Raw genomic sequence first — 24,102 nt, 5'->3', positions numbered from 1 at the left:
AGACGGCGTTCCCAACTTTTCTCCTGTTCAGTTCCCAGGGTTGGCGACATAGACGCTATTTGTTTCATTGACTTAATTGTTTCCTGAACTTTGCCCTTCCGCTTCGTCTTTTACCGCCTGAAATATGGCAGGCAGGAGGACACCTGAAGGGAGGGGGTCTCGCCTCGCCACTAATGGAGATGGATATGGACTCGGAAGCTCCGCGGAGACCCGGGAGAGTGAGTGAGCGAGCGAGTGAACAGTCGTCTTTTTCTCCTGCACTGTGGCTGCAGGCAGCAGTAGTGGCCTAATGAGGGGAGTGGGGGACACTGGGATGTGATTTGAGACAACGTGATGGTGGGAATAGGAAGGTCTGCAGAAGTGATGGTGGTAATGTTGTCAGGGGAAGCAGGGAATCATTCTAAATAAAGACAAATACATGCATTATCATTATATTGTCTTATACTTCAACCATTTTGTTGACCCATCCATCCATCCATTTTCTACCGCTTATTCCCTTTGGGTCGCGGGGGGACAAGTCATCACCTCATCACAGGGCCAACACAGTTAGACAGACAACATTCACACTCACATTCACACACTAGGGCCCATTTAGTGTTGCCAATCAACCTATCCCCAGGTGCATGTCTTTGGAAGTTGTCAAAAATAATGCAAATTTATCTATCAATTCAACATAAATAATAGAAATGTGAATGTATTTCTACATATTTAAATTAGGGTTTAAACAAACACTGAAAAATGTCAACACGAGTTGATTTAAATCAGGGGTGTCCAAACATTTTCCACCAAGGGACGCATAACATTAAAGGCCTACTGAAATTAGATTTTCTTATTTAAACGGGGATAGCAGGTCCATTCTATGTGTCATACTTGATTATTTTGCGATATTGCCATATTTTTGCTGACAGGATTTAGTAGAGAACATTGACGATTAGAGTTCGCAACTTTTGGTCGCTAATAAAAAAGCCTTGCCTTTACCGGAAGTAGCAGACGATGACGTCACGGGTTGTCGGGCTCCTCACATCCTCATATTGTTTATTATCATAGCAACCAGCAGCAAGAGCAATTCAGACCAAGAAAGCGACAATTTCCCCATTCATTTGAGCGAGGATGAAAGATTTGTGGATGAGGATATTTATAGTGAAGGACTAGAAAAAAAATAAAAAAATAAAATGAAATAAAAAGCAACAACTCCGAGCGGCGGAAGTGTGAGCGCTTCAGATGTAATTAGACACATTTACTAGGATAATTCTGGAAGATCCCTTATCTGCTTATTGTTTTAATAGTGTTTTAGTGAGATTGTAAAGACATACCTTAAAGTCGGATGGCTGCGGTGAACACGCAGCGTCTCAGAGAGAAGCCGAGGAGCCAAGCTCACAGCTGCCTTTTTTGACAGCTACTGCAGGAGAATGCATAATCCACTGATGTCTCCGGTAAGATATATGTCACAATTGGAGCCGGAAAAAGGTCAACAATTCATAACACCATTGATTTTAATTCACTCTAATTTTTTGTGCAACGACACTTAAAAACAAAACACACTGATCCAAAAGGGTCCTACTCATTAAAGTGTTAAAAAATAAATTATACGTTTTTGGTTTTTTTTACTGTTTACTTTTAACACAATGGTCTCGAGATCAACTTCAGATCTATCGGTCAATTATAAGTTGTTTTTTTTTGTTAATGTTTTTTGTTTATTCGTTTTAGGCCATTCTTTAAAAAAAAAAAAAAAGCTCAGTTCTTTTATATGGCAAACAAAATATCCAACATTTGCCCCAAAAAATATTTCAAAGTGGAATATTTAATGTGACGTAATTGGAGCCTGGAATTGGTCAATAATTCATAATTGATTTTGACTCACTATTTTTTTTTTTTTTAAGAAAGAAACAGCCTGCATGGGAGCTTTGTGTTATCAGAGTAAACATTGCAACATGTGTGCTCTTTTATACCACTTTTTATGTTTTTAATTTTTTTCCATTGTATTTTTAAAATGTGCCGTAGGGCCGTTAAAAAATGACCTGCGGGCCGCACTTTGGACACTCCTAGCTTAGGGCCTCAATTTAACAACAGTATGACGGCAAATTGTTCCATGGAGATGCTTTTGGGTTTGTAGACATGCGTACGTGTATAAAAGCCATATTATTTAATAATTGGAAAAACAAACAAAACAAAACAAAACATTGGTTGTTGTTGTTTTACACCACCAATATAAGGTAGTTAGTGTCAGCACTACTTGGGAATAAAGCACAGTGGAAAGAATAGACTTTATTTAAGTGTGATTTTGTTCAGATCATTTTTATATTTCTATTCTAACTGTGTGCGACGTTAAAGGGACCACTTCCTGTCTCTTATTCACAACACATGTTAATTTTTCTTTGTCGTCGTGATTGTAAAAACGACACCAGATGTAGCAGAAATTAAGTTCATGACGTCTTCAAGCTGAAGCGCGTTGAGCACATTTGGTGCAACAGCGCCCTCTGGTGGATGAACGTGTGAGTTGTTAGCAAAGTCAATGACGCTTACAGTTACGTTTAAAGGCCTACTGAAATTAGATTTTCTTATTTAAACAGGGAGAGCAGGTCCATTCTTTGTGTCATACTTGATTATTTTGCGATATTGCCATATGTTTGCCATGTTTCAGTAGGGCTTTAACTGAAACCCACTACTACCGACCACACAGTCTGATAGTTTATATATCAATGATGAAATATTAACATTGCAACACATCCCAATACGGCCTTTTTAGTTTACTAAATTGCAATTTTAAATTTCCCGCAAAGTGTCCTGTTGAAAACGTCGCGGTATGATGACGCGTGCGTTTGACGTCACCGGTTGTAGCAGACATTATTTTTCAGCCCGATCCAAGCTATAAGTAGTCTGCTTTAACCACATAATTACACAGTATTCTGGACATCTGTGTGGCTGAATCTTTTCCAATTTGTTCATTTAATAATGGAGAAGTCAAAGTAGAAAGATGGAGGTGGGAAGCTTTTAGCCTTTAGCCACAAAAACACAGCCGGGGTTTCCATGTTTAAAATTCCCGATGATGAAGCTTTACTATGGATTAGAGCGGTCAAGCGAACATGGATTCCGACTACATGTCAACAGGCAGTTTTCGGTGATAAAATTGCGGTAACAAGTCGCATCTTACCGGCGACATCAGCGGAGCTTCCGTCCTGCTGCAGCTGCCGTGACTTCCCTCAGAGACTCTGGCGTCAACACACCCGTGGCCACAGCCCTCCGACTTTCAGGTACTATTTAATCTTACTAAAACACTAGCAACACAATAGGCAGATAAGGGATTTTCCAGAATTATCCTAGTAAATGTGTCTAATTACATCTGAATCACTCCCACCGCAATCGTCTTTTTTTTCTTTCTTTTTCTAGTCCTTCACTCTAAATTTCTTCATCCACGAATCTTTCATCCTCGCTCAAATTAATGGGGAATTTGTCGCTTTCTCGGTCCGAATAGCTCTTGCTGCTGCTGGCTATGATTGTAAACAATGTGAGGATGTGAGGAGCCCTACAACCCGTGATGTCACGCGCACATCGTCTGCTACTTTCGGTAAAGTCAAGGCGACCAAAAGTTGCGAACTTTATCGTGGATGTTCTCTACTAAATCCTTTCAGCAAAAATATGGCAATATCGCGAAATGATCAAGTATGACACATAGAATCGACCTGCTATTCCCGTTTAAATAAGAACATCTCATTTCAGTAGGCCTTTAAGATGAAAATAATATTGTTGGCTGAATGTGTGCCTAATGTTGGGAACTCTTGTGTTTGCGTCTCAGGTCCTGGATGAGCGTCCAGCTGTGCTCCAAACTCCTCCTCACCTCGGCCAGGTCCACCCTGATGTCCTCCAGGAGGTCCAGTTTGCACAGTTTTTTGTCAATGGAGGAGAGCAGGTCCGCCCCGGCGTCACTTGATTGCACCGGCTCCCGCAGCGTGTCGAAGTAGCGGTCGATGAATGCCTCCAGCTCGTCCAGGCCGCGGTCGCCGCCGCGCTGGACGTACCGCCGACTGCAGAGCGAGCGCTCAAAGCTGCCGTTCCCGCCTGAGAGCATCTGTAGGTGAGCTTGATGCCACACCAGGAGCATCATGGGAAGTCTGGGTGAGCGCTCAGCCTGAAGATACTCTGGGAATGGAACCGTTAACCTTTGTCCTTCTCTGGGCCTCGGCCTGTCTGCGCCTGCCAACATGGCGAGCAAACAGGAAGTGACGTTGTCTCCGGTCCACACAGCGACGCCCTTCTCTCCTCTTTGGCGTCCTGCGTCCTGAAGACCCACTTGTTCGTCGTCTGCTGTCTGACTGACTGATGGACTCGTGGACGCTGCAACGACTACAACAACAAGGTGACAAGGTGTGTGTGTGTGTGTGCGTGCGTGCGTGCGTGCGTGAGTGCGTGCGTGCGTGAGTGTGAACAAGTCAGGACAGGGGTAGGGAACCTATGGCTCTCGAGCCAGATGTGGCTCTTTTGATGACTGCATCTGGCTCTCAGATAAATCTTTGCTTAAAGGCCTACTGAAACCCACTACTACCGACCACGCAGTCTGATAGTTTATATATCAATGATGAAATATTAACATTGCAACACATGCCAATACGGTCTTTTTAGTTCACTAAGTTGCAATTTTAAATTTCCCGCTGAGTTTCTTGTTGAAAACGTTGCGGAATGATGACGCATGACGTCACGGACTGTCAGGAAATATTAGCGCAACACCACTTGTGGCTAAAAGTAGTCTCTTTTCATCGCGCAATTAAACAGTATTCTGGACATCTGTGTTGCTGAATCTTTTGCAATTTGTTCAATTAATGATGGAGAAGTCAAAGTAGAAAGATGGAGGTGGGAAGCTTTTAGCCTTTAGCCACACAAACACATTGTGTTTCCTTGTTTAAAATTCCCAGAGGTGAAGCTTTACTATGGATCAGAGCAGTCAAGCGAACATGGATCACGACCACTTGTCAACCGGCAGGTTTCGGTGAGAAAACTGGGGAAATAGGTCGCCTCTTACCGGAGCCAGAGTCCTCCTGCTGCCGTGACTTCTCTCAGAGACTCTGGCGTCAAAACACCCGTGGCCACACCCCTCCGACTTAAGGTACTCTTTAACTCACTAAAACACTAGCAACACAATATGCAGGTTAAGGAATTTCCCAGAATTATCCTAGTAAATGTGTCCAAAAACATCTGAATTGCTCTCACTTGCCCTCGCCTTTTTTTTTTTCTTTTTTTTTCTTTTTTCTAGGCCTTCACTCTAAATTTCCTCATTCATGAATCTTTCATCCTCGCTCAAATTAATGAGGAAATTGTCGCTTTCTCGGTCCGAATAGCTCTTGCTGCTGCAGGCTCACATTATAAACAATGTGAGGATGTGAGGAGCCCTCACACCGGTGACGTCTTCGTCTGCTACTTCTGGTAAAGGAAAGGCTTTTTATTACCGACCAAAAGTTGCAAACTTTATCGTCAATGTTCTCTACTAAATCCTTTCAGCAAAAATGTGGCAATATCGCGAAATGATCAAGTATGACACATAGAATAGACCTGCTATCCTTGTTTAAATAAGAAAATCTCATTTCAGTAGGCCTTTAAGACCACGCTTTGTAGGAGGGTTTCTCCAATGATTGGCGCTGGCATCAAATTTCTGAGCAATCCTGCCATGGAAACAGCCGAACCAGAACTACCACGACCCCACACAAACACACACACATACACACATACACACACACAACGTTGATTAAGACTCACCGTCATGTGAAGGCTGCTGCTCCTTGCTCGGCATCAAACGTGGATCCTTCCTGCCGATTGTGTGCGGGCGTGCAGTGGACGGCGGTGTCCTGTCGTGACGAGAAGCCGCCATCATCTCGTCCACCTGCGTCATCAGCCGAACCACCTGCCCACCGTCCCCCCGCCGCTTGCTGTCCAGCACGTGGTACCTATTCCCGCACCTGTCCACCAGCCTGCGCAGCGCCGCACCCTCGCTCTCGATGCGTTCTTCGATGCCGGCGTCCCCCAGCCAGTCACCGTGGCTGAACAGGACCAGCGCCCTGCCCCAGGCCGAGTCCCCGCCCCCTTCCAGCTGAGCCTCCAGCGCGTCGCCTCGGTGCTCGGAGAACGAGGCGCTGGCGTTGACCACCAGCAGTACAGCGCAGGGCGCCCTCAGGAGGTCCGGGGTCACGCGGAAGCCGGCGGGCGTGTCGACCACCCTCACCATTCTGTCACCTATCCTGCCTCGTTCCTCGGTGCAGGAAGTAGTCCGGCGGTCGGCGGGGAAGCGGTCTTCGCCCAGGATGGTGTTTCCGCAGCAGCTCTTGCCCGTCTTCCTGTCGCTGACCAGCAGCAAGGTGACTTCTCTGAGGGGGCGGAGCTTCTCTGAAACATCCACAAGCCCATGTTGGTGGACGGGGGCAAGTTTATACAGTGGGGCAAAAAAAATATTTAGTCAGCCACCTTTTGTGCAAGTTCTCCCACTTAAAATGATGACAGAGGTCTGTAATTTTCATCATAGGTAATAGAGATGCGCGGTTTGCGGTCTCATCCGCGGAGTCCGCGTATAAATCGTGGGTCGGGTGGGTGACATGACGAAAAAATAGATTTGAATTAGATTCGGGCGGGTGGCGGTTGAACCTTCCGGAAATATTTGATATACATGGTTCTGGGATCGGTATCCTTTGTCAAAAGAGCCATTTAAGACCCGTGTCACAAAACGAAGAAGACAATAGGAGACGCTACTATTCACTAGAACGACTGCCGGCAGTCACCCAGATAATAAGTATTAGTGCGTGCTATGAAGCCATTGGCTTTGTCGCCTACTACAACATGTACGATCTACTTGTCAGTCCAGCATCATGTTGTGTGTGGCTTCCGCAGCAACACGCACACGACTGCAAGGCATATTGGGTGACACAGAGTACACTAATGGTTGTGATATAAACTGTGAAGCCACACCAAACAAGATTGACAAACACATTTCGGGAGAACATCCTCACAGTAACACAACATAAACGCAACACAACAAATACCCAGAATCCTTTGTATTCATGACACGGGCTGACTATTTTATACACCCCGCTAGCAATCGGTTTGTACATGTTGTTGAAGGTGTCACTAATTGTCTTCATTACTTACTGTGAAACGGGTTTAAATAGCTCTGTGAGTGGTAAAGGTGACCGACCTCTGATGTATTTCAGCGGGAGGGTGGCAGGCGGTTGCGGTTCTGATAAAATGTTGGTTCGGGTGGACGGCAGGTGGATGACGACTTTGGTGATGCGGTTGCGAATTATATAATTGCCTATCCGCGCATCTCTAATAGGTACACTTCAACTGTGAGAGACAGAATGTGAAAAAAAATCCAGGAATTCACATTGTAGGAATTTTGAAGAATTTATTTGTAAATTATGGTGGAAAATAAGTATTTGGTCAACCATTCAAAGCTCTCATTAATGAAAGGAGGTTTTGGGCTCAAAATCTCACGCTACATGGCCCCATTCATTCTTTCCTTAACACGGATCAATTGTCCTGTCCCCTTAGCAGAAAAACAGCCCCAAAGCATGATGTTTCCACACCCATAGGTATGGTGTTCTTGGGATGCAACTCAGTATTCTTCTTCCTCCAAACACGTCGACGAGTTGAGTATATACCAAAATGGATACATGGATGATACAGCAGAGGATTGGGAGAATGTCATGTGGTCAGATGAAACCAGAATAAAACTTTTTGGTATAAACTCAACTCGTCGTGTTTGGAGGAAGAAGAATACTGAGTTGCATCCCAAGAACACCATACCTACTGTGAAGCATGGGGTTGAAACATCATACTTTGGGGCTGTTTTTGTCACGTTTGGAACGCATTGAGATGCGCGGAGGTGTCAACTCGAGATGCATGGGACCAGACAAGCAAGTTAGCAGGTAGGAGCTGGATTTAATATATAAAATGACAAAAGAACACTGGTACAAAGGTAAAAGAAAACGCGTGCAATGCACGGGGAGCTAGGTTAACACTAGCACTGAGTAAAAGTCCAAAAGCTGCGCGTGTCATGCGCCCAAAAGCTAAGGTGGAGCTTAGCAAGCCAAAAACAGGACCAGATAATCGAACGTGTGTGTTGCATAAAGCAAGTGAAGAACTCAGGCAGGGCAAAGGGAGGAGGCAGCTATAAATACAGAAATGGTAATCAAGGACAGGTGCGTTGGGCGCCAGTGCAGGTGGAACAGATGACGAAACCATGGTGACTAATATAAACAAGGAAGTGCACTAACTAAGAATCGGAAGAGTCAAACCATAAACAAGAAAAACAAAAGACTCAAATATAGACAAAAGATGTGATCCGGGAATCGGATCACAACGGTTTTTCTGCTAAGGGGACAGGACGATTGATCCGTGTTAAGGAAAGAATGAATGGGGCCATGTATCGTGAGATTTTGAGCCAAAACCTCCTTCCATCAGTGAGAGCTTTGAATGGTTGACCAAATACTTATTTTCCACCATAATTTAAAAATAAATTCTTTAAAATTCCTACAATGTGAATTCATGGACTTTTTTTTTCACATTCTGTCTCTCACAGTTGAAGTGTATCTATGATGAAAATTACAGACCTCTGTCATCATTTTAAGTGGGAGAATTTGCACAATCGGTGGCTGACTAAATACTTGTTTACCCCACTGTAAATAATACAGAGCAGGGGTCGGGAACCTTTTTGGCTGAGAGAGCCAAAAAGCCAAATATTTTGAAATATATTTCCGTAAGAGCCATATAATATATTTTTTTAACACTGATCACAACCAAACGTGTGCATTTTTAAGTAAAACCAACCATTTCTAGAGTATAATAGGTCTCTTATTCTTTGTAATAACATTGTTATTCTGAAGCTAACTGTGGAGGGGGCGTGGCGTGCGGGCCTGCAGCGACAGGTGTGTAGATGGCCCACCTGGGCCTTGTTATCTAATCACCTGTCGCTCTGTTATAAGCAGCAGCCAGGAGGAGAGATGGGGTTGGGGCTGGAAATACTATTGCTGGAAAACAACTGAGAGACTTATTGAAAAACTAAACAATATTGTAACCCTGAAACAGGCTCTCATGTCGGTGCTTGGGGGTCTGAAGAACCCCCAAGAGGGCAAGCCCCACACTAACCAATAATAAATAAATAACTTCTTACCATTGATGCAACTTCTTGAACAGGTGCGGTAGGAAACGGATGGACGGATTAAAAATGCATGAGAATAATTTATATTTTGGACATTATTTTTAACACTGATTACAAGTGGAATTATTCATTACTTATCGTGTTAAGCAATGTCAGCTCAGATTTATCAGAGAGCCAGATGCAGTCATCAAAAGAGCCACATCTGGCTCTAGAGCCACAGGTTCTCTACTCCTGATACAGAGCTTGGCTTACCGGGGAGCACGCCGGCCGCCGTCCTCCTCATCAGTCTGTGCCGGGCCCTCGTCCTGTCAGCGTTCATCGTCCTCTCCAGCCGGGTCACACGCGTCGGGTCCTCTTCATGATGCCGGCCGCCGCAGCCCGCCACCACCTCCTCCATCTTCCCGACCAGCTCCCTCACCTGGAAGCCGTCTCCTCGGGTCCTGCTGTTGAGGACGTGGTAGCGGTTCCCGCAGCGCTCCACCAGCCGGCGCAGGGGCTCGCCCTCGCTCTCGATGTGCGTCTCGACGGTGGTCCCGCCCAGACAGTCGCCGAAGCTGAACAGCACCATGACGCGCCTCCAGACGTCCCCGCCCAGCAGCTCCAGGTGCTCCTCGGCCGCCCTCTCGTAGGTCTCGGAGAAGGCCCGGTCCATGCGGACCACCAGCAGGAAGACGTGGGGACCGGGGGGACACAAGGACGGACCCAGCTGGATTTGTCTCCGATCGAATACGGCGCTCTCGTCGCTGAAGTAGTTCATCCACCAGCCGGGCGTGTCCACCACCGTCACCCGTCTCCCGAAGGCCACGCCTCTTTCCACCGCACAGCTGGACGTTCTCCCCGACAACACCTGCTCCTCCCGGCCCAGGATCGTGTTGAGCGCTGACGTCTTTCCGGAACCTTTGGCTCCAAGAAGAACAATCCGGACATCAGTGAGAGGACGCACCCGGTCTGGAAAACACACAACGCTTTAACTTAGAGTAGTCCGTGTACATCTTCAACAGGAAATATAAGAACTCCACAGTTGTTAAAGGCCTACTGAAACCCACTACTACCGACCACGCAGTCTGATAGTTTATATATCAATGATGAAATATTAACATTGCAACACATGCCAATACGGCCTTTTTAGTTTTCTAAATCACAATTTTGAATTTCCTGCGAAGTGTCGTGTTGAAAACGTCGCGGTATGATGACGCGTGCGTTTGACGTCACCGGTTGTAGCGGACATTATTTTCCAGCCCGATCCAAGCAATAAGTAGTCTGCTTTAACCGCATAATTACACAGTATTCTGGACATCTGTGTTGCTGAATCTTTTGCAATGTGTTCAATTAATAATGGAGAAGTCAAAGTAGAAAGATGGAGGTGGGAAGCTTTTAGCTTTGAGCCACAAAAACACAGCCGGTGTTTCCTTGTTTGAAATTCCCGAAGATGAAGCTTTACTATGGAACAGAGCGGTCAAGCGAACATGGTCAACCGGCAGTTTTCGGTGAGAAAATTGTGGTAATAAGTCGCCCCTTACCGGAGACATCAGTGGAGCTTCCGTCCTGCTGCAGCTGCGTGGCTTCCCTCAGAGACTCTGGCGTCAACACACCCGTGGCCACACCCCTCCGACTTTAACGTACTATTTAATCTCACTAAAACACTAGCAACACAATAGCAGATAAGGGATTTCCCAGAATTATCCTAGTAAATGTGTCTAAAAACATCTGAATTGCTCCCACTGCAAGCGCCTTTTTTTTTTCTAGTCCTTCACTCTAAATTTCCTCATCCACGAATCTTTCATCCTCGCTCAAATTAATGGGGAAATTGTCGCTTTCTCGGTCCGAATAGCTCTAGCTGCGGGTGGCTATGATTGTAAACAATGTGAGGATGTGAGGAGCCCTACAACCCGTGGTGTCACGCGGACATCGTCTGCTACTTCCGGTAAAGGCAAGGCTTTTTATTAGCGACCAAAAGTTGCAAACTTTATCGTTGATGTTCTCTACTAAATCCGTTCAGCAAAAATATGGCAATATTGCGAAATGATCAAGTATGACACATAGAATGGACCTGCTATCCCCGTTTGAATAATAAAATCTCATTTAAGTAGGCCTTTAACGTAACGGTAAAATTCTGCATGCCATTTTGTGTTTTTTTGTTGTTTTTACCCTGAACCTGGACCATTTTTAAACCTTTTTTTTGCTGTAAAATCTACAGTCCTGGTTTTTAGAGTGCATCACTGTGTATGGAAAAACGGTACCACTCTTTTTTTACGGTAATATTCTGCCGACTGAGCTACCAGTTTTGGAAAGGGTAAAATCTACAACTGTTGTTTTTTAAAGTCTGCACTTCTTCTCATGGAAAAACTTTACGACTTTGAATTTTTACGATGAAATTCTGGCTGCCATTTTGTTTGTTTTGCAGTGCATTATTGTGTATGGGGAAAAAAAACTGGTACCACTTTTATTTTTACAGTACAATTCTGGCGACTGAAATGCCTTTTTTTTTATGCTGTAGAATATACAGTCCTGGTTTTTACAGGAATGGAAATGTGAATGGAAAAAGATGGTACCACTTTTATTTTCGCAAACAAAATTCTGGCAACTAAGCTACCAGTGTTTTACTGTAATTCCTACAACCATTGTACTTACAGCGAATTATTGTAAATGGAAAAACTGTACGATTTAAAATTTTACAGTAAAAATATGTGCTGGCTGTTTTTTGGTGGGGTATTTTCCCGTAAATCTACGGTAGTTTTTACAGTGCATTACTGTGTATGGAAAAAATGGTAAAATAAGAAACTTTTATTTTTACGGTAAAATTCTCGCAGCTGAGCTACCAATTTTTGGAGGGTAAAATCTACAACTGTTGGTTTTTCAGTCTGCCCTACTTTAAATGGAAAAACTTTACCACTTTGAATTTTAATGGTAAGATTTTAACCGCCATTTTGTTTGTTTTTTACGGTAAAATTCTGGCGAATAAAACGCCTTTTATAATGCTGTAGAATCTACGGCCCTGGTTTTCACAGTGCATTGCTGTGAATGGAAAAAAACGGTGCCACTTTTATTCTCGCAAAAAAAAAATTCCGGCAACTAAGCTACCAGTTTTTTACTGTAATTCCTACAACCATTGTATTTACAGCGTATTATTGTAAATGAAAAAACTGTACGATTTCAAATGTTACAGTAAAAATATGTGCTGGCAGGTGTTTTTCTGGGGTATTTTCCCGTAAATCTACGGTCGTTTTCACAGTGCATTAACGTGTATGGAAAAAAATGGTAAAATAAAAAAAGTATGTTTACTGTAAAATTCTGGCAACTGAGCTACCAATTTTTGGAGGGTTTTGAATGTTAATTGTAAAATTTTAGCGTGTTTGTTTTTACCGTGAACCTGTACCGGAAAATTTTGTCGACTGAAATGTCTTTTTTTAAACCCATTTTTTTTTTTGCAAATAAAATTCTGGCAGTAAACTACCATTTTTCTACTGTAATTCCTACAACTGTTGTACTTACAGTGAATTATTGTAAATGGAAAAACTGTACGATTTTAAATTTTACAGTAAAAAGATGTGCTGGCAGGTTTTTTTCTGGGGTATTTTCCCGTAAATCTACGGTCGTTTTCACAGTGCATTACTGTGTATGGAAAAAACAGTAAAATAAAAAACTTTTATTTTTGCAGTAACATTTTAACTACCAATTTTTGGAGGGTAAAACCTACAACTGTTGTTTTTTCAGTCTGCACTACTTAAATGGAAAAACTTTACCACTTTGAATTTGAATGGTAAAATTTCAGTTGCAATTTTTTTTGGTTTTTACCGACAAACTGTATCATTTTTTACGGTAAAATTTTGTTGACAGAAATGTCTTTTTTAAACCCTTTTTATTTTCGTAAATAGAAATCTGGCAACTAAGCTACCATTTGTTTTAATGTTATTCCTATAACTGTTGTATTTACAGCGTATTATTGTAAATGGAAAATGGTACCTTACCGTAAAATTCTAACCACTTAGCTGCCATTTTTTTCACCCTAAAATCTACGTTTCCTGTTATTACAGAGCATTACTATAAATTGAAAAACGGTACCACTGTTATTTTTATGGCAATATTCTGCCATTTTTATTCCATCAAATCTACTGACTTTAATTACAGAATTTAGCAGCAAAACCCCTACACCAAACCATATCCTAGTCCTGACCTCTGACTTGTACCAGAGTCTACCCGAGAATAGCCCTCGAAGCACCAGGAAGGTCACCTGCCAGTGTCCTCTAACCTCTCATGACGGACCTCTGAGTCTTCATCATCAGAAACCTGGCGTGGGCGTCCTCCTCCACTCGTCTCTTCTGGTCCGCGATGGCCTTGCAGACGCCCTCCGTCATTTTGAAGACTCTGTTTCCGTTTCCCGCGACCAGTCTCTGGATGTTCTCCACCAGCTCTGAAGCGTCACATCCACGGCTCAAGCTGAGACATCTTTGTCCACATTTGTCCTCCAGCCAGCGTACCCCGGCCCCCTCCGCGACCCCTTGCCTCTCCTTGTCCGTGGAGGTGAAGACCACCAGGCAGTGAGTCCAGACCCCCTCTCCCAGGAGACCCAAATGCTCCTCCAGGGCCCGGCGACGCCTCTCAGTGAAGTTCGAGCCAGACTTGACCGCGACCAGGAAGACGTGCGGACCGGGGGCGCAGAGAAGGACACTGGCCTGGATCTCGCTCCCCACCAGCCGGGTGGTCTCAGCTGCGGTAAAGTCGCACCACCAGCCGGGGGTGTCCACCACTGTCAGCCAGCATCGCCCCACTTGGGACAGCCTCCTGGAGCATGTGGTCCTCTCCTTGGTGGCAAACTCCTCTTTGCCCAGCAGGAGGTTTCCTAAGGAGCTCTTCCCTGAGTTCCTGCCTCCCAGAAGCACGATCTTCAACTGTGGCGGACACCAGCCGTCCGCTGACATGGACAAAAGAGTAAGAACAGTTATGATCGTACACAGTCTAGAAGCGTGTTTCAAAACCTCGAGCCAAATATGTCTTCGTGTATGAACGTTTCTTTCATTCATTTAGTGTCCCGCTGGAAGCCATTTTGTGCTTGCTGTTATTTTAGCTATCGAAGAAGCCGGCTTCATGCCATAGCAAGTTTTTAATTGTGATGAGAGACGACTTTTCTGGGAAAAATGCCAAAGCTGACTTATTTCACTGACAACTTCCTGTTCAGTGGCACCTCTTCCAAGAGCACACACACACTTGGCTAAGATGTGAAATTTTATTTCTAAAAATATCTCTAGTTTTAAGAGCTATTCATTTATTTTTAGTCATTAAATGATCTTAATTTCAGCACAAATCATTTCATATTCTCTATTGTTGGTTAAAATGTTTACATTTTGAAAATAACTATTCAAATAGGATACTTTGGTTTTTCCCCCATAGACAATTTTGTTTAATTTTCTGCGACATCTCGAGGATGCTGCGAGGAGGGGAGGACTTGTCCAGAGTGTACCCCATCTTCCGCCCGATTGTAGCTGAGATAGGCACCAGCGCCCCCCGTGACCCCAAAAGGGAATAAGCAGTAGAAAATGGATGGATGGATCTCGAGGATGTTTAATTTAATTTAATTTATTTTCAGAACAAAATACTTTATTTCTATCTTAAAAGTCCTGCTAATTTCTAGGCATAAAAATCTTAATTTGGAATATATTGTCAAGTAAAATTATCTGTCTATGCAATTTCACAACGTTTTTTTTTTGTAGTTTACCCTAAAATTGTATTTTGCCATTGCACACAGGACCTTCCCCCAGCCCCTCCGTCTGCTCCTTTCTCTCCTTTCGTGACCTGCTCCTTTGTGGCGGTATATACAGTAAGTAGATGTTTTACTTTTTTTAATGTTTACTATCAGAGCAATATGATTGTTAAAGTTGTTGCTTTTTGTGATTTCTGATTGTTTGTGAGGGCACCAAAATGACTTCTGTGTGAGTGCGCATACAGCGCAGTTTAGCATGTTGTTGTTTTAGCTTGTTACTAAAGATAAAGTGATTATCACCCCCTCGTTATGTTTTTTTGAATGAATGAATGAATGGTTTATTTTGAGCCATGCAAACAAAACAAGAGAATGACATAAAATACAAAAGAAATATATAAATACATTATTTTTACACTTACATTGAAAACATTACATGTGACTAATCTTTTGTAGATGTCAAGATTGGCTCAAAAGGGAGTGGGAAGAAGTAAACGTATTAGGTCCCACCCCTATACATATACAATATATATATACAATATATAATACAATAATATATATAATATAATTCAGTTCAGTGGTTGCTGCGTAGATGCTATTAATTATCTATATATAATACATTTAAATTCACACACACTTACATATATACATATGTACACACACATATATACACACACATACATACAATTTATATATATATATATATATATATATATATACATACATATACATATATACATACACACATATATACATACATATACATATATATATACATATACATACATACACACATAATCACATACATACACAAATGGATATACCCAAAATACACATATGTCCATCATATACACACACACACACACCTATATAAATACTATATATATGATAGTATATATAATATACACTTTTGTCTAAACATTATTAACAGTTTATGGTGCCTATGGGAACAAGCTTTCATTTTGACTGCGATATTAGTGGTTAAAAGTGGATCTGTGGCTGTGGAGCTACTGCCCCTGATCAACAGGACCTGAGGACCACTCTTGCCATGTGTCCTATGCTGTGCATTAAAAGAGACGAGGGGAGCCCCCTGCCAGAGGAGTTATCCACGAACATAAGATCCCCCACTCGCCTGCCCTGTACTCCAGATAGTGTACCCAAATCCCTTTTCTTAGTTTCCATCGGCACCAATTCTTTAGTCAGAATTCATATTTGTTTTTACATTTGCAGAATATTAGTATTACTCAAACTGCATATAGGATTGTTTGTACACACACACACACACACACACACACACAATTCAATGTACTCCTCTTATTGATACTAATTCATGTAGTTTAACTAGTTGGGTGATGTAATAGAAGTAATAGTAATAATAATAATGATAATATCAACAATGACTAAACAATAATAATAACGATAAAGATAACAATAATAATAACAATATGAACAATAGCAATAGCAATGACAATAAATGATGACAATAATACATATAAAATAATGAAGATGATGATGACGATGATAATAACAACAACAATAATAATAATAATAATAATCCTTATTAGCCAGTGATGGAGTTTAACACTTAGGCATCCATGTTCACATTCATATACATTGCCCATACCATTTTTTTGTATCTTGTTTTGAATTGATGGACATTTGGACATTGCTTGAGCCCCACATCCAATCCGTTCCAAAGTTTCACTCCACGCACAGACACACACAAACTTTTCCTGGTAGTTCTTACTGTTGGAATAGTAAGGATACTACACCCCCTTAGATTATGAACTCCTTCTCTGTGTTTGAAATGTATTTGAATATTGGCAGGTAGAACCTTTTTGTTTGCTTTAAATAGTAATTGAGCTGTATTAAAATCAACTAGATCAGGCAGTTTTAATAATTTAGATTGTAAAAATAAAATATTTGTGTGGTCACAATATCCCACCTTGTGTAGAATTTTTATCGCATGTTTTTGGAGTGTAACCAGGGGATGTAGTGAAGTTAATTAATTTAGATATGGCAAGACCAATGAACAATATAATAAATGCAGGGTAAAAGCTGGGTAATTTAAGAAGAATTTGGATTTATTGATAATAGAGATGGTTTTGGAGATTTTGCTTTGTATATGTCTTATGTGTGGTTTCCAGCCTAATTTATTATCAATAGTGACTCCTAAGAATTTAATTTCTGACACCGTTTCTAGAATCACGCCATCTATATTTATTGCTGGCCCTGGATTGGAATAGCCGAATAACATAACTTTTGTTTTCTTTAAATTAAGGGATAATTTGTTTGTATCTAACCATGTTTTTAATTTTGCAAGTTCATTATTTAGGGTGGATACAAAATTTGTATAATCATCGTTAGAATAGAAAATATTAGTGTCGTCTTCGAATATGACTAATTTTAATACATTTGATACTCTAAATATGTCATTATTATATAAGTTAAATAACTTGGGACCAAGAACGGATCCCTGTAGAACCCCACAAGCAATGTCCAAATGCCCAGATGTAAACTCACCCATCTTCACAAACTGCTGTCTTTGTGTTAAATAGCTCCTTATCCAAGTCAAAGCTACTCCCCTTATTCCATATCTGTATAATTTTTTCAGTAATATTTGATGATTAATGGTGTCAAATGCTTTACTCAGATCCATGTAAATTCCAGCTGCATATTTCTTACTATCTAAGCTATTGGTTGTCTCTTCTACTGCATCAATTATTGCCATAGATGTTGACCTTGCTGTCCTAAAACCGTATTGACTTTCATGAATTATCTTATGTTTATCTATAAATTTCTCTAATCTAGTGTTATATAATTTCTCTAAAATTTTGGAAAACTGACTTACAGTACTGTACAGCACTTTATATATTGTGTTCAAAGTGTACAAACCTTCACTAAAATATGGGATTTTGTCAAAGTTGGAATGCATTATTCATATTTACATTGTTTCTTATGGAGAAATTTGCTTCACTATAAGAACTTTTTGGTTCAAAAACCCAGTTTAATAATCAATTAAGTTTGTAAATCAAGGTTTTACTGTATTAGGTTGGTTGTAGCCCACTAGGTGGCAGTAGGGATCTTTACCAGCCAATCAATCATCACAAAGTGGTAATAACAATCAAACATTATTATTAGGAAACTTTTATGATTCTGATTATAGCAAAACTTTAATAAATAACTTAATATTTTAATACAGTCGAATGAGCTTTTGCATTCAATTAAAACACCCACATTGTATAAACTTAAATAGTACGACAATTTTGGAAAATTGTGTGTGTGTGTGTGTGTGTGTGTGTGTGTGTGTGTGTGTGTGTGTGTGTGTGTGTGTGTGTGTGTGTGTGTGTGTGTGTGTGTGTGTGTGTGTGTGTGTGTGTGTGTGTGTGTGTGCGTGTGTGTGTGTGTGTGTGGCGGCAAACAATGATTTTATTTATTTTTTTGATAAGAAAAAAACAATTATGCACACATTTTAAAAGTGAGATTGCATTGTTGATGATTTGCAGTTGATAGAAATATAGAGTGAAGTTAGTAGAGCAAAAAAAAAAGTGTGTTTGTTTTAATTACTTTACTTCACGATCCGGCTATAATGGAGCTTTAAACGTACAACGAAATGAACCTGACAAACAACAGACATTCAGTAGGCACGGGAGACGGAACAGGAAGAATGATTGGTCGGCAGAAGGGCGACGCCCTGTACACAGGTGGGGGAAAAGGGTAAACATGCGGGGAGGAGGAGGAGGAGGAGCAAAAAGTAAATCTAAACTAAGCTCCTGTGATGGGGTGGCTCGGTTTGAGACCAGGAAAAAATCTTGAGCAAAGCACAAATTTTGAGTGGATGCGCGTATGTGTACGTAAGCCTGAAGAATCCCTTGTCTTTAGACCTTGGTGCTCTCGCCGAGTGTCATGGCGATGACACAGCCGGTCAGTCCAACAAAAGTCAACAAACAAAGGGGTGTGTGTCCATGAGAGAGGTGGAAGGAATTTTGACCTTCTTCGCTGCGCTTTCCTTTGAGGGGATTCCCGTAACATTGACCTTGCCAAGCCTTTACAGCGGGAGAGACAAAATCTAGATTAGAATGTTGTGTTTGAGCGGGCAAAAACTAATTTAAACATTTAATTCTAATCGTCCGTTCCTGGTCCTCAAATCATCATAACTTTGTCTTGCAGAGCAGACAGCTTCTCCAAGATGTTGTCAAATTTGTGATTTAGTTAGGAAATCATAAAAGCCTAAATTCTCATACAATTTCTGGCAGCTTTAGGCTACCTTGGACCTCTGCCAGCATCTTTTGTTGATTCACCAGGGCAATGCTTGCTACAATCAGCAGATGTTCTGTAATCATGGTTCCAAATAGGTAGATGTCTTTACATCCTCGACTGAAAGAATCGACAGGCACGCGACCCTCCACTTCTCCCGGCGTCAATCGTGTGTACAGCAATAAATGTTTCGTCAGGACAAAGCTGAGCTTCTCATTGAGAAGATCTTGTCGTATGATGGAATGTTGTGAAGTATTTGCAATTCCAAAGATACGGTGGACCTCAGGCAGTGTGCAGGAAAGAAGATTTCTTTACTTCAATACACTAGGCAATGTGACCCAAACGGGTGCTAGCTTGGCATAGCATGAAGAATAACAAAGTGCAAACATAAGTAGCATTAAAATAAACAACAAAAGCAACAAACAAACCGTCGTTGGTGGCGTACAGCAAACAATGGACCAGCAACTAAGACGGGGAAAACACTAGAATACAAAGGGGAGTGATTAGGGGCAGGAAAAGGTGAGGAGGCTTAATAAACAGAAAGCATATGCTGCTAAACAGCCAAGAAACAAAGCCAAGGGAGCAAAGGAACATTGAAAAACATAACAGTCCACTAAACTCAGAAGAATAATACACAAACATTGAAATCCAAATCATAACAGATCTTGTCAATTATGTCGAGTGGCATGTTAATCAAGTCCGTTGTATAGATTTTGGAGAACAGTTAAGATGAGACAAGATAAAGAAGCAGGAGAGGGAAGGAAAGCAGACAAACTAATCCTAGTCACTGCCGTTGTGTCCTTGGGCAAGACACTTTACCCACCTGCTTCCAGTGCCACCCACACTGGTTTGAATGTAACTTAACTATTGGGTGTCACTATGTAAAGCGCTTTGAGTCACTAGATAAAAAGCGCTATATAAATATAATTCACTTCACTTCACCACTACTCGATTACTGAATGTTTTTTTCTGCATTTCTTATCTTTTAACCAACTCCTATGTTGTATTTCTCTAAAAGTTCTCTGCAATGTACTGTGCATTGCAAATCAAGTGGATTATTATTACAGGGCTAAACAGTCTTTTCAATAAAGTAGCTTTAAATTCCTGGGCATGTCCAGAGGGTTCAGCAGTCGACAGGGACTGACAAAAAGTATCAGGTCTGTACACAACATTTTCAAATAGAATGTTCTGACTCACCTGCCGACAGCTCGCTGGTCGCCATCTTTTTAAATCTCCTATAGGAACATTTCACGTTTTGTTCTGGGGAAACACGCGTGCGACACTTTGTTAAAGGAGCGTCATTTTTATGTTTTTATGAGTCTAAAGGTCTCCGATGCCTGATTAAGCACATGCTTGGAAGGACACGCCTAGGGGATGGTACCGTTCACATTTAAACCCATAGACAGTCCCTGGTAATCAATACCAGCACGCCACTGTAGCAACGTTTGATGTGTCTTGTTGGGAGAAAGGTCTCATGGTGCATTTAAACGTTCCGGTTTCAATGGAGTTGAACACAAGCGTGCAAAAGAGACCCGGAGCAGACACGAAAACCAGCCTGCAGTCGTTTTTTTGACTTTGAATAAAGGATCAGAACACCACAGTAACCGTATTTTCACCACATTTGCAGGCCTGCTTGCTTCGTCCAGTATAGGTATTGCTACCCTTAGAGGGCCGTAAATAACATATACAGTGGGGCAAAAAAGTATTTAGTCAGCCACCGATTGTGCAAGTTCTCCCACTTAAAATGTTGACAGAGGTAAGTCATTTTCATCATAGGTACACTTCAACTGTGGGAGATAGAATGTGAAAAAAAAATCCAGGAATTCACATTGTAGGAATTTTAAAGAACTTATTTGTAAATTATGGTGGAAAATAAGTATTTGGTCAACCATTCAAAGCTCTCACTGATGGAAGGAGGTTTTGACTCAAAATCTCACGATACATGGCCCCAATCATTCTTTCATTAACATGGATCAATCGTCCTGTCCCCTTAGCAGAAAAACAGCCCCAAAGCATGACGTTTCCAAACACGACGAGTTGAGTTTATACCAAAAAATTATATTTTGGTTTCATCTGACCACATGACATTCTCCCAATCCTCTGCTGTATCATCCATGTATCCATTTTGGTATAAACTCAACTCGTCGTGATTGGAGGAAGAAGAATACGGAGTTGCATCCCAAGAACACCACACCTACTGTGAAGCCTGGGGGTGGAAACATCATGCTTTGCGGCTGTTTTTCTACTAAGGGGACAGGACGATTGATCCGTGTTAGGGAAAGAATGAATGGGGCCATGTATCGTGAGATTTTGAGCCAAAAACTCCTTCCATCAGTGAGAGCTTTGAATGGTTGATCAAACACTTATTTTCCACCATAATTTACAAATAAATTCTTTAAAATTCCTACAATGTGAATTCCTGGATTTTTTTTTCACATTCTGTCTCTCACAGTTGAAGTGTACCTATGATGAAAATTACAGACCTCTGTCATCATTTTAAGTGGGAGAACTGGCATAAAAGGTGGCTGACTAAATATTTTTTGCCCCACTGTAAATATGTGTATAGGGATTTGCCTCATAATAATTATAATATGATGTTACGCAAATAACAATCATTTTAATATAATATTTATTTTCCAGAAACAGTCAAACAAATGGTAGATTTTCTGATCAAAAAACTAGCAACTCAATTTCCAGAATTTTACCATCAAATTTATGATGGCTTTACTGCATATTACTATAAATGGAAAAACATGACCACTGTGTTTTTTTTACAGTAAAATCTATGGTCATTGTTTTTACGGTGTATTACTGTAAATGGAAAAATGGTAGAAGAGTTTTGTTTTGTTTTTCCCCAGTAAACTTCTGGCGACTGAGCTACCAATTTATTTTTGTCATGTCTGTGTGATCATGTATTGTTTTAGTCATGTTCGGTTTTGTTTTGGACACTTTGTGCACTTTTGTTTGTTTTGTCACCATAGCAACCCATTAGTTTTCACCTGTCCTCGTGTCACGCACCTGTCTCACGTTTTTCACTCGCACACCTGTTTTCACTAATCACCACAGTATTATTTAAGCCACAGTTGCAAGGTAGTCAGCCGGGCAATATCACCATCGATCACCCTTCTACAAACCCATGATTCCATGCCCCTTGTCTCGGTCACAGTAAGTGTTTTCGTTATTCATGCCATAGTGCAAGTTTTTGTTTGTTTTTATAGCCAAGTTTTGTACCTCCATTGCGAGCGCTTTTCATTAATCCCTTTTTTTGAATTATATTTGAAATATGTCAGTACCTTCACGCTCTCTCCGCTGCAATCACTTTGCACCTCGGGAAAACAATCCACGCCCAAGTTGAAGTTGTGAAAATTTTACCGTAAACTCTATTGTCATTTTTACGGTATACAACTTGATAAATAGCTTGCTTTGAGTCAAGTACATATTTGAATATATATTTTAATTTTAAACAAAAAAAGTTTGAAATGTATGATAATATAATATTGTTGCATTATTAGAGAAAGTTTAAAACACATGAAATTACATGCAGCAGGCTACAGCAGGAAGGGGATTTTAGGGCCCCATTTTTCACTGTTTACCTGACACACGAAACGTGACGATTTGAGTAGGGTGCACTATCCACTTTAATGACCAGATGGCAGTAGAGTGTTAAATATCGCTAAAATTTGTTGTATTTTGTCCACTAGCGACGCTGAGATACTTATTCATGCGTTCGTTATGTCTCGTCTCGATTACTGTAACGTATTATTTTCAGGTCTCCCTATGTCTAGCATTAAAAGATTAAAGTTGGTACAAAATGCGGCTGCCAGACGTTTGACAAGAACAAGAAAGTCTGATCATATTACGCCTGTACTGGCTCACCTGCACTGGCTTCCTGTGCATTTAAGATGCAACTTTAATGTTTTACTACTTACTACACCGTCTAGCTCCAGCTCCAGTTGATCTGCCGTTTCTTTTCTTTTCTGCCCCCCTCTCCTTTGTGGAAGCGGGGGCACATGGATGAGTCGAGACCTGGGGTGGACCGCTGGCCTGTGCATCAATTCGGGATGTCTCTGCGCTGCTGACTCCTCTACGCTCGGTATGGTCTCCTGCTGGCTCCACTATGGACTGGACTCTCACTATTACGTTAGATCCACTAGGGACTGGACTTTCACAATATTTTGTTAGACCCACTCGACGTCCATTACATCCGGTCACTCACATTTGCAGTCCTCTCCAAGGTTTCTCATAGTCATTCAGCCCTTTGAGACACTAGTGATTTATGGCTATATAAGTGAACATTGATTGATTCATTCATTCATGTTGACATCCCACTGGGTTGCGTGTTTTTCCTTGCGCTTATGTGGGCTCTGAACCGAGGATGTCGTTGTGGCTTGTGCAGCCCTTTGAGACACTTGTGATTCAGGGCTACATAAATAAACATTGATTGATTGATTGATTCAATCAATCAATCAATCAATGTTTACTTATATAGCCCTAAATCACTAGAGTCTCAAAGGGCTGCACAAACCACTACGACATCCTCGGTAGGCCCACATAAGGGCAAGGAAAACTCACACCCAGTGGGACATCGGTGACAATAATGACCCAGTGGGACGTCGGTGACAATGATGACTATGAGAACCTTGGAGAGGAGGAAAGCAATGCATGTCGAGCGGGTCTAACATGATACTGTGAAAGTTCAATCCATAATGGATCCAACACAGTCGCGAGAGTCCAGTCCAAAGCGGATCCAACGCAGCAGCGAGAGTCCCGTTCACAGCGGAGCCAGCAGGAAACCATCCCAAGCGGAGGCGGATCAGCAGCGCAGAGATGTCCCCAGCCGATACACAGGCAAGCAGTACATGGCCACCGGATCGGACCGGACCCCCTCCACAAAGGAGAGTGGGACATAGAAGAAAAAGAAAAGAAACGGCAGATCAACTGGTCTAAAAAGGGAGTCTATTTAAAGGCTAGAGTATACAAATGAGTTTTAAGGTGAGACTTAAATGCTTCTACT

General features: G+C 41.6%; 1 protein-coding gene across 1 annotated transcript; it reads right to left on the bottom strand.

Moving 5' to 3' along the window:
* Positions 1-1,960: 1,960 nt before the first annotated feature.
* Positions 1,961-20,310, bottom strand: si:ch211-214j24.15 (GTPase IMAP family member 8). The gene is made up of 5 exons (XM_061905924.1): positions 20,286-20,310; positions 13,386-14,048; positions 9,389-10,084; positions 5,746-6,414; positions 1,961-4,341 (listed from the first exon to the last, which is right to left on the bottom strand). The coding sequence occupies exons 1-5, from the start codon at positions 20,308-20,310 to the stop codon at positions 3,761-3,763; spliced, it is 2,634 nt and encodes an 877-aa protein (XP_061761908.1). The 3' UTR covers positions 1,961-3,760.
* Between the last annotated feature and the right edge of the window lie 3,792 nt (positions 20,311-24,102).

The sequence above is a fragment of the Nerophis ophidion genome, linkage group LG07 (assembly GCF_033978795.1).
Source record: "Nerophis ophidion isolate RoL-2023_Sa linkage group LG07, RoL_Noph_v1.0, whole genome shotgun sequence".
Taxonomy (NCBI): Eukaryota; Metazoa; Chordata; class Actinopteri; order Syngnathiformes; family Syngnathidae; genus Nerophis; species Nerophis ophidion.
This window is presented reverse-complemented; position numbering and strand designations above follow the sequence as displayed.

Bases quoted from the DNA above. Each gene is read 5' to 3' on its own strand.
- si:ch211-214j24.15 (XM_061905924.1), bottom strand. From the start codon at position 20,310: ATGGCGACCAGCGAGCTGTCGGCAG. The intron at 6,415-9,388 runs GTAAGCCAAGCT...TTGCCCCACTGT, and splicing joins GGCGGCCGGCGTGCTCCCCG to ATAAACTTGCCCCCGTCCAC. The intron at 4,342-5,745 runs GTGAGTCTTAAT...TTGTTGTTGTAG, and splicing joins GCAGCAGCCTTCACATGACG to TCGTTGCAGCGTCCACGAGT.